The 17,288-nt window shown below is 42.8% G+C and overlaps 1 protein-coding gene across 2 annotated transcripts in view; it reads right to left on the bottom strand.

Moving 5' to 3' along the window:
• pik3cb (phosphatidylinositol-4,5-bisphosphate 3-kinase, catalytic subunit beta) overlaps positions 1 to 17,288 on the bottom strand; it is a 53,088-nt gene that overhangs the window by 22,793 nt on the left and 13,007 nt on the right. Inside the window, exons 2-3 of one of the 2 annotated variants that reach the window (XM_041045908.1) lie at positions 17,119 to 17,189; positions 2,325 to 2,520 (exon numbers count right to left, since the gene is read on the bottom strand). In XM_041045908.1, the coding sequence (XP_040901842.1) occupies positions 2,325 to 2,483 (159 nt within the window). In that variant the 5' untranslated portion in view covers positions 2,484 to 2,520; positions 17,119 to 17,189. Of the gene's footprint in view, positions 1 to 2,324; positions 2,521 to 17,114; positions 17,190 to 17,288 lie in introns of both variants that reach the window. The other variant, XM_041045907.1, reaches the window with a different exon arrangement.

The following is a 17,288-nucleotide window of genomic DNA, read 5'->3' on the forward strand; positions in this document are numbered from 1 at the left end:
ACTTAAAATATATGCAAAAAAAAGCAGCCCTGTTTTTGGCTTGATGGCAAAGCACATATGAAGTTATATGACGAGTTTTGAAAGGGTGTGATAAAGCAAAGCTCACAGCATCTTCCTAACCCAAAATTTCCCAGGGCATCTGTTAATTGAATTTTAAACGATGCCTTAAAACTAACAAAAATATCATGTCACATAATGTAATATATCGACAAAAAGTGTATGTTTCATGGTCATGAACAAAAGTGACTCATGGCAACATGACACAACTTCTGGGTGAGCCAATCAGGATGTGAATAATACATCAACCAGCCAATCCTGGCATGATTCATGTCGCTGTGCCCCCACAGCACGATCACAGGGTTGGGTGTCAAGTCGTATGTGTGTGTTTTTTTTCTGAGGTTATGGGGCAATGCTGTAGCACACTGGAACAGGACACATTTGAACAACACACATCTTCTCCAGGAGCACTCGTGATTTCATGTTATTGTGAAACCACATGCAGAATGCACAGAGGATTGAATTATTTGACTGTGCAGCGTTTTCAGAAATGAATTAACTTTATAAGGTTACTGCCATGCTATCATCGCTTGTTGCATATTTACTTTCATTTTTTTTACAAGTTCACGAACCAGCACCTAAACAAGTTACAAATGGAAAAGAAACATTTCCAAATGATAACTCTCAGTTCCACAAAACATTTCAAAACTTTCTCCTAAATCTGATCTCGACTGTATTAGTATGAATGAAACACAGTCCCTGGTGGGCCTGCTCTTTTTGGCTGTTTGATGACTGATAAAGAGTCTTTAGCTAAACTAATGCCCTTCCTGGCTGCCTCATATTTGTCCTCTCTTTCATTTACTCGAAAAGACCCAGAGGAGTCTGTCTCTCTCTCTCTCTCTCTCTCTCTCTCTCTCTCTCTCTCTCTCTCTCTCCTGCTTCAGTGACATAATTTGTCAGAGCTTTCCACTGCTTCTGTTCATGCTTCCCTCAGGGAACCGAGATCTCTCACGTGTCATTGCCAGCAGACATCTTTTATGCATGCACACCCACGTATACATTTAGTCCAATCAACTTCAAGACCTGAACATGGGCAGATACCTCGCTCGCCATATCAGTTCATGAAAAATAAACAAATAAATAAAACATTATTGCTAAAAGCAAATATTTGTGAATGTCAGACAAAGTGAGATCAGTCTGTATCTTTGGTCACATTACAGGGCTGATGAAGCCAGAAGTGATTTTGAGAAAATGTCAGACTAGACTTTATATACAAGACCTATTGAGAACAACCTCCTCAGGCTCTCTTTAACAACGCCTGCCTGTGGAAAACTTGTTTGAGGATGTGAGCCAATGCTAGACATGTTCCTGCGTCGATCAAAAGCTGTGGGAAGATCATACACTGAGAAACCAGAAAAACAGAAGTGTTGTACATTGTAATACAGTCCAAAACAAATAGCCTTGAATAACGGCACTAATAAATATTACCTGGGGCTGTTTCGTGAGGTGATGATGTCTTGCATTACAGTATATTGTAAGTTGTTTTCGATACTTGTCTTCGTCTGTCTATGTAAATATCAGAAACAGCTTTCAGTGCACCGTGGAGTTCGGCCTCAAAATAAGCCTCAAGTAAAGTAATCGTTACAACAGCCTCGTACACGTGTTTCCATTTTTCTGGTTACTCTGAAATAAATACCTACATCACATCATGGGGGCTGCTGATTTCCCTCCACACACACATCAACGGGGGAAATTATCATTTCAAACACCTCCAGCCTAACACACACTTTGTAAACAATGCAAGCAATTTTCTTAATAACTTCTGAAAGACCCATCAAGTCTGAGACTCCTGAACTCTACTTCACATTATTAGCTGCAGTCATGCATGATGTCATGAGCTATTTGCATGCCGACAGCAATAGCTGCTCGCAAACACAAAAACAACCAGCCACAAGAGCCACCTCTGTCAAAACAGGCTTTAGATAATGTCTAGCTGACTGACTGTGAGACTGTCTGTGTGTGTATGTGTAAGTGTATGCGTGTGGTGGGCTGCAGACTGTTTTTCCTTATTAGAACAATAGGTCTAGAGTTATGTTAGGACAATGGTGGAACTTCAGGACACACAACAAGCCAATAAATTTATTCAATCCCCTTGAAGAGTGTTTAATGTTGATTGTATTAGAATCTATTCATTATCTGTTCTGTCGTGACAACACAGCTGAAATGATCTCATTTAACCAGATCACGCAGCACCAACATATTTGATTAAGTACTTGGAATCCCATTTTAGCCCAGACCCGTGCTCTAACCCATCCAGTACCACTCACCAGTTTGATGTGCTGAATGGTAGCCTCGCGCGGAACATCCATCTGGATGTAGATACCGGTGGGCAGCAGAAAGTCCACGGAGATCTGGGCCGGAGCGTGTCCGCCCAGGGGCGAGTGGGCCGCCCATATGTCCAGGAGGTCTGTCATGGCAGGAGGCATGGCAAGGGGCACCACACACCACCTCAACCATAAGGACCTGGTGGGACAGAAGAGAGCGAGACAACAAACAAATTTTAGACTGAGCTTCATGGTTTTAATGTGAGTAAATATTAAAAAAAATTTGAAGATGAAGAAGTTTATTGAAAGTTTCTTTATTCTCCGTTTATTCAGATAAATTTGTTCAATAGCTTTTCAATAGTATTAATTGAGCGGTTTAGTTGTGGGACAAGTGAAAATCAGCCTTTAAAAACATAATTACAGAGGAGAAACCGACAGTTGAGGTTAGAGAGCTGGCAAAACAACAACTTCAGAACCAACATTAAGTAAATTATATTATGAGTCATCCATCTTAACATGCAGTGGACCAACACGAAGGCAAAAAACATGCCTCATGCAAACATGTTACTCCCATGTTCTCATGACTGACAAAGTAATCATGCCATTCCTCAATGCTAAACAAGTTATTAAGGATAATTTGAGCCTTGTTTAGACAATGAAGATAACTGCACAAGTGCACAAGTTAAAGTCACAGACCTGAGATGTCAAACACAGAGCACAGCAACTTATAGCAGATAAGATGCAGTTTGAAGGAAGTGGCTTCAAACCAGACATTTTAAAGGCTGTTCCAGGAACAAAAGACATGTAAAATTATGGCTACGCCTCCGTCTACAGCCCCACTAAAAACCTCATCATTAACTAGTCCAAATTTCACCAAGCTCAAAAAAAAATAGTGGGTCCATCCTGTTATGTCTCAGCTTCTGATGCTGTTCATACAATCCAGTAATATGCATAAGCACGTCTTAAATAATTCAAACATCTCGAGCTGTATTAAAACCACCACGGTGCCTTTTTGCTACTGTTCTTTTCATTAACAACAAGCTGACAGGCAAAGACAGTTCAGTGTCACCGTGTCCCTGTGGGGGCAGCACTGTGCTGAGTCCAGTGGGAGGCTGCTGGCTTTAACTTGGATGAGGGCCAGTGCTCAGAAGAATGCCCACTAAGCAAACAGAACAAAAGGTCAGCCCGCCCTCCCCTCATCTGACAAGCTGGTCCCCCCCGGCACAGAACACACACAAACACACACACACACACACACATAATGAAAACAGTCACACTTGTAGACGATTAATGTACGCATAAAAGTTGACGCAAATACACATGCACCGTGCATGCTGCGCCTAAACACACATGCACGCACACGCAAAAACACAGAGAGCTGCTAAGGTAATTATCGAGAAAGGCGGGAGGGAGCGAGCCTCCTGTCTTTCTTACGCAGTTCCTCTCTATGTGTTCAAAAACAGAGGCTGAGAAAGGCAATTTGTGTCAGCCAATGAGAAATGCAGAAGCACCAGATCCAAAAAAAGAAAAAAAAACAATTCAGTGCATACAGTGTAATACTTCAAACATACAATTCAGACAACTGTAGATTTCAAGAAGAGAAAGCAAACAAACATGTGGACAAATAAACACATGCACGCTGCATGTTGACTGCAGGGAATTCCACTGAGCTTCAGTAAGTGACTTCCCAGCTGTTGGTGTAAAACAGCCCACAGCCTGGTTTCCATCTGGGCTCGTGCCTCGGCCACAGCTGTACGGTCACCACCACTTCCACCTGCCTTTTTCTCATTACCTCGTCCTCAAGTGGACTAGGACATTAACTCTTCCACTAGGCCATGGGTCCATCTCCATTCCGCCCCGATCCGCCCATTAAAAATGACAGACCTGATTGCCTCTAATGGTCCTTTCCCTACAAGTTAAGTGCTCGAGCTACCAGCAGATGAGCCGTTGTTATGCCACGTGCCTGAGGATGGTGCAATATCTGTGGTGCATTTGGAGCCACAATCTCAGCCACTTAACATTATCAGCCATGCAAATGGAAAACAATCTTGTGTGTTTCTGTGTGTTCAAACTGTGGACTGCTGTCTGAACATCTCTTAAAGGGGCTTTGCAGTTACTGAACGCGATGAAGGTTAATGCACACAAAATCAGCTCAACACGTATTATGTTACACAAGAATGTTTATATATGAAATAATGTCTACATGCACATTCACAGGGCAGTGTTTTACTCACTGCTGAAGATACACACACTTCCGGGTGGCGACGAGAGAATACACGACAAGACAAGGAGCCATTCAAATCAACAGTTAAAGGGAGGACAATGGCGAGTCTCTAACATCACAAAAGGTGCACAGTTACACACATGAAAAGTAACGTGACACCTGGCATGTCTGTCTGACGCACTGACAACACAGGGTGGTCAGGGATGGCTGAACAAATACATGTGCACGCACGTCTATGAATATAAACACAGGTCTCATTAATTATAGGCTTCAAGAATGTGTTTTTACACCAGACAGCTTGAACAGTGTCTCATCCTGCTGCGATGCCGACACACTCGGTCTCACTTACACACGCACACACACACACACACATACTGTATATATACACACAGGTGAGCAGGGTTATTGAGGATGTGGTGGCAGACAGCCAGAGGTCTGCTGTGAGGTCAGGTTTCAGCGCAAGGATCAGAGGAGAACAAGTGGGTCTGCGGGATCAGGGAGAAAGAGAGAGTTTCATGTGACAACAAACAGAAGAGCCTGAAGGGATCCATTCAGTTAGCCAACATTAGCAGAAGTAAACAATGTACAGCTATGCAGCCTCCGGTCCACGGCTCCCCAGGCACGCTTTGATAACCGCTTTGTGTTCGAAGGTGCAGAGATACACATTTTTATTTTTTTGTGCCAAAGTTAGAAAAACAACCACAAATTTCAGTGCATTAACCTCAATTTTGTTTTTTTTTTTTATTTTTCCTGTTGGAGATTCACTACTGTCTATAATGTGCCCTTGCTTGTTTCCTTTCACTAACTCCAATACAGCTGCCCGGGATGAAAAGAGAGCTGTTCCTGGTCACATCTTTTAATCTCAATGTCTGATCAAATACGTGCAAATTCACTGGAAAGGGGTGTGTCTGTAAATCAAAGGAGAGCTGGTAGATCAGAGAGAAGCACAACTAAGAGGCAAACTGGTTTGGTTTTCTGAAAATGCCACTGACCGTCAAAGGTGAATGAGGTCACAGAACAACATACCCTCTAAAATACCGTCCACTACAACCAAACCACAGAAACATACCTCGGCCAGTACAGATGCATAGAGTGGTTGCTTGTAAAAGCCGTAGCTCCTCTGAACCAATGACAGTGACATGTTGTGAAGGCTTTCATGCCCAGATGCATTGATGGTTATTTAAACACTGGTGTTACTCAGCACTCTCTTTCTAAAGCCCCCTCTGTCTGACAGTAAGAGGCCTGTGAGGCTCTCTACAATGGAGTGTGTGTCCACGTGTCTGTGTGTGTGTGACTGACTGAAAAAGAACAGCTAACATAAATGTGCATGTGTGTGTGTGTGTGTGTGTGTGTGTAAAAGGCCATGCCTGGTGATTAAGAGTCCTGTGACACATTTTCTTCCCCACCATGCTAAAAATAAAGTTGACAAAGAGGATCTAAGACCTCTTCACCCCTCCACTACAACTACTGTACTCCTGTAAATGAGTATGGAGACATACATACACACAAGCAATACTGAGACTGCCTGAGTCAGCGTTTCCACCACTGGGCAAGCAGAGTGAGTGAGTGAGTGAATGAGTGTGTGTCACTGTGTGCGGGGGGTGTAGGTGGGATGGTATATGTGGAGAACTAAAAGAGAGACGTCTCTCATGGCTTCACCCAGCACGCGTTTCTGAATAAAAACAAACATTCAAAGTGTCGTACTGGACCAAACCAGAGGTGCTTATATTTATGAGAGCTGAATTTTTCTGTCAGTTAATTAATTAGTAAGTCGATGGACAGAAGTCATTTAAACAAGCAGAAATGCCCGAGATACTCTGGTTCTAAAATTCAGTTTTATTTTATTGTAAATGAAATATCTTTGCTTTCCGGACTGCTAGTTGGAGCAAAAAAAAAAAAAATTCAAGGACATTACTTTGGTTTCTGGGAAATTTGATGGGTATTTCTCAGTTTTGTTTTCAGTTTTCAGACATTTTATAACCAAACAATAAACTGATTAATTGAGAAAAAAACAAACAAATAAAAAACAACAACAGTTGTTTCACCAATAATGAAAACAATTTTTAATAGCAAACCAAATTTTGTTGTCAAATTATATTAAAATTCACAATAAATCTGCTTCCTTTGGCATGATAGTGCTGCCACCACCACATTTCCTGTTTCACTTTCAGCCACTAACCACAAAGGCACAGAATGAAACACAGAGAGAATGAAGCTGTAACACAACAGAAAGAGATACTGCGGACTAAACCTCTTAATAACAAAAAGCAAGGACACACACTGAAATTCATCCCGGCAACAGACGACAGTCCATCCAATAAAAGGAATGCTTTCTCTCTGAATTCAATGAATTACCAAAAACACAACACACAGATCAGCACAGGTAACACACACAGAGTAATGCAACCTGTCTGAGTGGCAGAGATGAATGAACAGTGCTTGTGGCTTAGTGCACAATACACACACACACACACACTGTGTCAAAATATGGCTGAATATAATAATAATGTGTATTGGCCTGTAGGTTGACAGAATTGTTTAGCTGACAAGCTAAACAATATGTGTTTGTCTGGCTGGTGTGTGTATAAGTGGTCAGCTGGAGTGTATGTCTGTGTACTGTAGACACTGTGTATGTGTGTGTGTGTGTGTGTGTGTGTGTGTGTGAGTCACCATTTGAGCAGCACTAGCACTTACTGGATTTAGGAGTGGATGTAGGTGGTGGCTGTAGACAGCAAACACACATTCAGGTGTGACAGTCATTCTAACTCTGAGGCTGGGTCAGTGACTCGACATGTTTGCGTGTACGTGTGTGAACGACTGCCGGACGTGTACATCAGTACCAACAAGCTGCGCTCAGTTTGAGGAATTCTGAACGGTTCTTGCACTCATGAAATTTTTTTTGCCTCCAGTTTTCTGCTTTTGCTGCTTTGATTTTCAACTATTCATTACATGCAGCGCCCCAATTCTTCCACAGGGATCAGTTTCATCGGATGCTACAAATCAAATCATCGTCACAGTGCTGCTTCCTACAGAAAACAAAGAAGCATCGTTCTCGGAAACAGAAATGAGGAAGTGCCTTGAAACCAAATCCCCTGTAAAATATTCTCACAGCCACTAAATAACACATTATCTTCCTACATACTGTATCTAAGAGGAAATGTGAATGAAGTGATTGAGTGGGAGCCTGTGAGAGTGGAAGCATGTGTGTGGGTGTGTATTTCTATGTTGGTAAAGTTTGTTTATGTGAACCGACCACATCCGGACAGCTAACAGGGCTCCATCGTACTAACCACCTCCAGTGACACACTGGCAAACACCCACTTCTCAGGCAGGAACCAATGACAGCAGACAGGAAGTGAGTGACAAACAACAAGCGGCGCACAAGTCCCAACTAGTCATTCATAAAAAGCTGATCAACGCTGAATCAGAGGCTGAGCTGCTATTCCTACTCTTGAAGAGTTTCTTTTGATGGCGTTCACTGTGTTCAGTCAGATAAACATAATCTTATCAGCTGAAGTACAGGAAGATAGAATATCTTTGTGTGGCTTGTGTGTGAAACAATGTGTAAATGCAAAAAGAGTTAAAAAGAATCCATGGCTCACACATTACAAGTGTGTCTCTTAGGATGTAAAGGATTTTTTTTACATAACTTTTATTTATTATGGCAAAATAAAAGGTTAAGTATTGGTGCTAGCATCATAAACCCAAAGGCGTGTTGAGACTGAAACTGAAGTGAATTTTTGAGGTGGTGTGACTCTACATATTAAGTAGATGCAAACATGTGAGTGGATCCAAATTTGCCCTGTGCAGCATAAATTTACACAAAGGTGCGTCTGTGTTTCAACCTGAGCAATAAAATGAGAGTTTATCCTGTGGTCCTATAACTCTGCTTCATAAAAATACAGAGAGAAGAGTAAAGACAGTGAAACTGGAAGGAAATAAGATAAATGACTGCAGTTGCTGGTGAGTTCTGAACTGTCTAACACACAAACACAGTCTTATTGCACCAGGCACATTGGACATGTATGTTGTTATCCAGGTACATCTAACATCTGTAGATCTGTAAAAACCTTAAGGAATGATGCAATGTGAAAGTCCTTCCTTTTCCTTCAGGAATGTCGGTTCTTTTCCTGACCGGGATCAACCCTTTGCTGCTCCCTTTCATGTCAGTAATCTCCGGTCCCAGCACAGGGATGACTCAATCAGCCAGCCCTCTCAACAACCTCACTGTTATCGTGTCGATCACAGAGGAGATCACTACGCACAGTATTACCGTGACATCACAATCATGACTTCATCCTGGATGAACATCTTGGATAATGGATCATGACATTATGGCGTTTTCACGGAGGCATTTTGTGCTGAGCACGAATAAAGTTCCTCCTGCATTACAGTGGAGGTTATAATTCACTTCCAATCAAAGTGACATTTGTCACATGGCTATTAATCCACGGTGACGCTGATCATATCCGATTTACTGCCAATAGTTACATCATAGGCAAGAAAAGAAAACACCGTATGAACTGAAGGTTACATCATTCGACTTTAACCGCCGTGTCTGAAAATCTCATGTGACAACTGTGTGCTAACACATCAAAAGTCCCCTCTACCCGAGACAACACGATGAGTCACTCTGCCAGATAGACTGTGACAGCGCAAGTCTGCATTGTGACTATATCACGTCTGAATGACATTAGGGGGTCCAATGGACAGACAGGAGAAGAGCGAAGAGATCAGATATTGTCCTGCGGTGTGCAGAAAAGAACAACCTTCACACCACAGACTGCTCCCTCCGACAACACTCACTAATGACAATAAAGACACACTGTGACATCTGTACAACTTAATTACCTTTGTGTCTTAACAATAAAGAGTCAATATGCATTACTAGAATAATACAACTGGCTCACGTCAGCACTTTGTCACCAAATGTGGGCTTAAATTATTTATCACAACACATCAGTTCAGTTAAAATCTGCTGCTGAACAACTGCACATTTCCAAAACCTTACCTCACAATCATACTGATTCAAGTGAGCCTGTGGAAGTATCAAGGAGACATCTAATTCTACAAACAGAGCAAACTTTAAAAAAACAAAACAAAAAAAGAACTATGTTCAAGTGAAATCCAGCTGGGATATACAGCACTGAGCAAAAGTTTTAGGCACTTTAGATTTTTAGATTTCATCACACCATGGCATCAGGGGGGCGTCTGATCAGTCCCAAATTCATTCTGCGGCATGAACATAGAGCCAGAGTCAAAAGAAGTGTTCTCAGCAACAAGAACAAGGAGTCCTGCAGCAGATGGTCTGGCCCCCACAGAGCCTGGATCTCAGCATTATGAAGTCAGTGTGGGATTTCATGAAGAGACAGAAGACACTGAGGCAGCCTATAAATCCACAGAACTGTGGCAAGGTCTCCAAGATGAATGAAACAACATTTCATTCATCATTCTGTTTTTCAAGGTACTACGCAGGTCCTAGTGTCTTGAAAAACTGTGAGCAAGTAAAAGGCAAAGAGTGATGATACCAAATACTGATTTTTCTTCTGTTTGTAAATGTATATAGTGTCTGTGGTTAACCTACGGTGAGTTCACTGAGGTCATAACTGCAACGTTTTTAGACATATCATGGGGCGTTTTGACACATCACTGCACAACACACATTTTTCTTCAGTATTTGCTATAGTAACTTCCCTATATGTGTATGTTCTACTGCCCAAAGCTTCTCTCTGTGGCTGAAAACCCTGATCAGCAGCTGTGCCTCTCACAGCTGATGGAAAACACCGGCAGTGACGTCGCACACTGAGGTGTGGACAGAACATGAACGTGGCGGTGCCTTCAACAGTGGGCTGGAACGCAAAAAAACTAATTCATTCACCACCTTTGAGAAGAGAAGAGAACAAGGCAACGTTCGTTTTTATAAATCAGTTGCCTAGCAACTATGCTCTCTGGAGTTAAACCACTCGAACACCAAGATTATTATCTGCTAAACTTCCCATGTAGAAAAGATGATCCCACAAGTTCCACTTACAGGCAGTATCAGTGTAAATCTGCCCAGAACACACCGTCCACACTGGACTGTGTCATGCATGAGCACATGAGAGCACGAGCAAGTGTGCGTAGTAACAACAGCAGAGTAATGTCAGAGTCATCTCCAGCAGGGCTGGGTCATATGGAGGAAAGCTGCCATCATGGCACACAGCCGCTACACCTCGCTAAAACTAATGCGGTCCAAAACAACAGTCCTGCAGTAAATCCTCCTTCATGATGGTTATAATGTTCAGTTTCTGTTGAAACAGTTTTAGAAAGGTGCTGACTCAACCGTACGGTCATTCTGCAAGATGCAGTTGGTGCTGCTGAGCTGCCCTGAGTGATACTGACAGGTATCTCAATGAAAGTGAGCTAAATATAAGAAACACCTCTTCACTTATTGTGTCATGGTATACACAATATTATCTATCTGATCACTCTACCATTATTGTATATAAAAGCTCATGACTAGAACTTGGATGTAACACTGTTGACACTGGTTCCTGTACTATTTCTGGGCAGGTGTAGCTTCGAGCTCCATGTGCTGACTGGAATTATATGTTAACTTAAGATACTATACTAAAATGGTATGCTGACCAAGACAACAGTGGTATTATGATCCAACAGTTTCTACATCAAACAGTATACTGAACAGCAATCAAAGGATCTACACATGCAGAGGATAATATTTCCCTAAAATGATGTAATTATTCAAAAGCAAGGATGAATGTACTTATAGTCACAGTCACAAAGAACTGAAGAGGGCCCTGCACACCACAGCTCCATTCACAACTTTATTCAACATCAAACAATGTTTTGAAATTTGACCTGGTGAAAAGCCACTGTGGATTAAAACCTCTGTGTCTGATACTCAACAAAGAAGTGGAGGGAATGTGGCGTGCCGACTCAACCTTCTTTAAACTGAATATTTCTCACACTCTTGTCGATGGACACACTGTATGCTTACTCATCTGCCTTTGTAACACTCGCACACACAACAACACGTACACGTGAGCCATCAATCAGCTGTCGTCAGGCGCTAAAATGGGAGATGCTTTATTGCCAGAGAGCAGTTAAAATATATGTAGTAAAGAAAATATGTAATCATGCCTCAGTGTTGTAAGAGATCATACTGGCGTGTGATGCACCAGTGACACTGTGTGTGTGTGTGTGTGTTTTTTTTTTACTTGAGGAATATGTAAGGCGAGGAGAGGGCCTGAAACAGAGGGAGCAGAGGAGTGAATGGATATATGAGATGATAACAACACTTGCATTAGGGACCATGGTAACATGTCTCATTTCTTAGAAAGGATATCAATTAGCTTACATCTAGAGAAAATTACAGCACATTAACATTTTGTAAAACACAATGGGAAAGTAAAATGATTTGCATTAAGAAGCTCTAATCACCTTGTTGATAATTTGAGGGCGTTATGATAAGATGATAAGATATGTGTATAAATTGTTATGCAGATAGTCTGCGTAATAAAAACGGATTATGAGTTGGTCTTATTAGCTTCCATCTCTGTCTGTGTATGAGGACGGGGTGGGGGCGAAAGAGTGGTGGTGGTGGTGTGTGTGTGTGTGTGTGGGGGGGGGGGGGGGGGGGGGGGGGGTCAGATGTGCAAGTGTGATTTTCCACAGAGCCTGATTCACTACAGAGACACAAGACAAGTGAGGAGAAGCACACAGGCAACACATACAGGAAAATATAAGCAGCACTAACGTGGATCTCTAACCATGACTCAACTGTCAGACTTTTCACACCTCCCTCAGAGATGCGAAGGAAAACAGGGGATTGGGGGGTGGGGTGGGTGGGGTTGATTCAAGATAACTGAAGAAGGAATATGTCATGAAGAAAGAAGGGGTGGAGAGTAAATGAAAAGATGTTGACAGCCTTCATGAAGAGAAGAAGGGAGGCAAGTGAGACACTGATGGTGAAGTAGGAATGTGAGTTTGCGGTAACATCCGAAGAAGAAGGCAAACAGAGTAATTTGTGATAGATAATGAGAAAGAAAGAAAGAGAGAGAGAGAGAGAGAGAGAGAGAGAGAGAGAGAGAGAGAGAGAGAGAGAGAGAGAGAGATAAGAGAAGCAGAGAGATGGAAAGCCAAAGTGTGATACAATGTGTGACTGTAGTGGGTGGACCCAACTGGGCTGGGTGTCCACAATAAGCCTCTGTTTTTGGCAAGTGTGTGTGTGTGTATGTTTGTATGTGTATGTGCGTGCCAGTGAGAACAGTCCCGTGCCCTGCACAAACACTGTCCTTGTGTTGCCCTTGCCCCCATCAACCCTCTCAACCAACCTGCCCCCCCCCCCCCCCCCCCCCAACCCCCAAAACATTTCTCTCTCTCACAGACACACACAAAGCCCTATCAGCTTGGCCTCACACACACACTGAGCTCCAGTAAAAACACAACACAGAGGCTGGAGGTGGGGGGGCAACGGGGTCACATGGCACTGGTCACACAGTGACCAACAACTCCCATGTCCCTGCAATAAATAACTACACTCGCATGATTTACTGTTTGTTTGCCCTGAGGGATCTGTAGCCTGAGGCTTACTCACACCTTCAGTAGCTTCTATCCACCAACAATAAAGGTCACAAGGGTCAATGCCTGAGCACATGTTAATAAGCTGCCTTTGTTTTTTGTTTTTTTTTGTTTTTTAAGTCTGAGCACTACTGATTAAAGTCAATACTTCTGTAAATAAACACCAGCTCAACACCCAGGCACGGCCCCGTGTTCACCGTACATTTACTGAAAAGCTAAAGGCTATGCAAACTCTCACCACAACCACATATCATTATTCAAAGTGAGCTCCAGTACACCCACACCACAGACACAAGGAAGCCTACACATATGCAAAGCCTGCCTTGCCAATCTGATTCTGTGAAACAGGAAATGAAGAAATTCAATGCAGGCATATCCACACACACACACACACACACACACACACACACACACACACACACACACACACACACACACACACACACACACACACACACACACACACACACACACACACACACACACACACAGAGAGAGAGACTACTAATTTCTTCTTCTCTGCCCCGTCTGCTCTCCACATGGAATCAAACACAGTTAAGGCAGTTTCTCTGAAGATTTTTACAAAAATAAATCCCGCTCCCCTATAAATACACTTGATGTCATCAAAACAAGAAGTGATCTATTCTGAATGCTGCCCTCCTCAGCATCCACTGGTGGCACATGACATGCAGTCTGAGTGGAGGCTGCTGGTATTGTACTTCCTGTTTTGATGTTGAGTAGGATTGCGTACGAACAGCTGCTCGATGAGGGTGACATAAGGATTAGCCTTTGTTCCATTTGACACAACAGCTTCTTTTTTTGAAAAGGACGGGCTGGTGGTGAGGGGGGGGGGGGGCTTTCCTTGGAAACTCTGACAAAGAGGAAACTTTGAACAGCTATCATTAGGGAGCTGACATGGTCCAGACACCCTTTTTTTCCCCTCCTGAGATCAATATTTTTCCCACCAAAGACAACATTAACCTTTCTTATGATCTGTAAATTAAACTTAATGCTTTGCCACTGTTCCCACTTCAGTCCCATAATATCATACAATGACTTCAATGCTCCAAAAACTCAAAGGCCGATCGTTCATTTGTCCTTTTGCAAAACTGGGCGTCTCTCATTCTCTCTCACCATGTTTATACCTGCACACAAATGCTGACAGCGTTTATAAACGGGCCAAATCAATGGGCAAATCTACAATTATTAACTTCCTGTTGTTTATATAACACCAGAATGAACCTGTCTCTTTAATCCCAAACAATATCTTTGACCCACTTGTCTTCCGCCGAACATCTCCGGCAACTTGCGCCACAGTTTGAAACTAATTGGACTTCACTTATTGTTTCAACTCTATTTACTGTAGGTAGAATGTCCTATTGTCAATTTTGGCATTATTTCAGCCACAGCGTGCATTTTGAATACCACTACATGAATAAACAGGTTCAGCAAAGGCACAATGGAGCTGGTTTGAGAGGTTATTTAAGGTCACCATAAGAAGAACAGCCCTCTGCACAGAGGTTCTTCAAAACTGAGAAGTTTGAAAATACGTTTAAAGAAAATCCCAGCCTGTCGCACACAGTCGCACAGCCTCCACAGGACTGCAGCCACTGATTATATCACGAAACAGTGGAGAGACTGGAAAAGAAATGAACGAAAATAATACAGAGATGTCGTGAATGTGGCAGGGATGGCTCCCACACACACTGCTGATTTTTCAGTATTTGTCTCCCAGCATCTTGCCAAACCACCATTTATCTCCCTCATAAACAAAGGGCCACACATTGGCACTGAATGACACACACACACACACACAAGCCTGGAAATGAGAGTTATTTCTTGGCCCCGGCTATTATCTTGCTATAGAGGTGACTGGGCTGCTGGGAACGCTTTGCTCCGATAAATGACATGTTAATGTCCACTTCTCCAGTTTATACATCCATCTGTCTGTCTGCGCTGCAAAACTCTGCACACACACTGTCTTGCCACAGCGTCCCTTTCTGCTTAACTGTTAATGCAGCACACACAAGCTAATGTTGACCACAAGAATCAATGCCAAACAGAAAGACAGACAGACAAATACATCTGTTGTTTTTGCAAACAGGAAACACAATGCATGCATGTCAACTGCCTTTCTTTACTCTCATCTATAATTAGTTAACCGTAGCAGTACATGTGCTATTGTCCAGCTGAAAGCACAGGCTAGGCTAATTTTATACAACCTCTGTTGATACCTCGGGCACCAAGGTCAGTGCCATGGAGGATAATGCCACCCAAACATACTCCTAAGAATGCATCCGAGGGCAGGGCTTCCTAGGATTGTGTGAGTGAAACGGTCTCAGCACGCTGCTCAATGTTAACGCAAAAAAGAGAAAGAAAGAACATCCAGAAATCATTTCTGAGAAGAAGATAAAGTACATGTTACTCATTTGTCTTAGGAGAAGCTATGTGGTGATCTTTCAGTGCCATTATAACTCCCTCTGCTTATGGTGATAACACAGAGGTGCTGGTGGGAAGAGCACCGGAGACAGTACATAGCATGAGTAATTGGATCAAGCTATTTTTCCACATTTGAGTAGGAGTGGGGGGGGTGGGGGGGGGGGCAGGGGGGAGCGCAGGTGGGAGGCATCTGCACTGATTATTGGTGGTTATTGGCCACCAGCGCTGATTGATGGCAGGAAATGTGGTTATTATGCTGATAGATGTCAAAGCTGCACCTGTCCTACCACATTTGCAAAGTATTATATATCTGAGAAGAGGAGGAAGTTAAGACTGTGTTTACTCTGCTAGCATCTGCAGCAGGCACACATGCCATCATGGTGCAGAGCAGCAGGAAATAAAACTGAAAATTAAAGTCTGATCTCTCTTTGTGCATGTGTCTCGGTATGTGTGCCTGAGGACTCTGACTAATAACGATTTTCAGTTTTAAATAATCTGTTTTCTTAACAACTGATTAATCTATAGGCCAATAAAGTGTCAGAATATCAAGAAATTCCCAAAGACTGAGTTGACCAACAAACAGTCAAAGCCCAGTGGTATAAAGTTTACTAAAAAAAAAATTTGATCAATGAATTGATCAAACGTGCTACAAACACAAGAACAGAGAAAACCACAAATTACAATGAGCAAGCACTGCACTTGGTGACGACCAGGGTTGGATCGACAAATTGGGTCAGTAGTACTGAGAGTACCACGGTACAGTGCTTTAATGGTTAATTTTCAACCAATCACCACATCTGTTCTAAAAAAAGGGCCTGCTGATCAGCTCTCTGGGCGACTACTTACCACAGCGAGGGAAAACCAGGCATCTGTACAGACACTCGGTGGCCACTTTATTACAAGCTTTGCAAAGACAGATGATGCGGCAGGGCTGCTGTGCTACTGTATCTGTGCACAGTGGCAAAAGAGTACACATACCTGTACATGTATAAATGCATTCACTGTTACATAACAAGTCCAAAGTCTGGCTAAAGATAACACAGAGTGCAACACTTGTGACAAGGAAATGACTGCCAGGCACAGCAAAGGCTCAGACATTTAAGATTTTATGATGTTGACTCGAGCCTACACACACACACACAATAACTATTTTGTTGGACAAAAGCCAGTAATTCAGCCAATAAGGAGGATATGTAGTAATACATTAAAAATGATGCAGTGTGCTGTGATGGTGTAACACTGATCTCTGATGTCAAAGTAAAGCGTGCTGGCTGACGTCCACACATTCCCCCGCCTGTCAGGACGAGGCCTACTCTCCCAGATTCCAGCCAAGTCAGTGCTCCATTCCTCCTCTCCCACATTCAAAGAGAAAACACACACACACACACACACACACACACACACACACGGCAGCTTCACAGGTAAAGTAGGTCAAGATAATTACAAGATACAGCATGCTCATACACACACACACACACACACACACACACACACACACACACACACACACACACACACACACACACACACACAAAGCGCAGAGGTTTCACCTGCCGTTTAGTCTCTTATTTCCTGTGCCTCTGCTCCTCACTGGGGGTGTCTGGATAGCTTCTGGGACACTGCATCTGATGGTCGAGAGGACAAAACAAACTGGGTGTTAGAGCAGGGGGACATGTCTGGGAGTCCTTTCTCTGTGTGTTTGCTGACACTGTTATAAGGAGAAA

The sequence above is a fragment of the Toxotes jaculatrix genome, chromosome 9 (genome assembly GCF_017976425.1).
Source record: "Toxotes jaculatrix isolate fToxJac2 chromosome 9, fToxJac2.pri, whole genome shotgun sequence".
Classification (NCBI taxonomy): Eukaryota; Metazoa; Chordata; class Actinopteri; family Toxotidae; genus Toxotes; species Toxotes jaculatrix.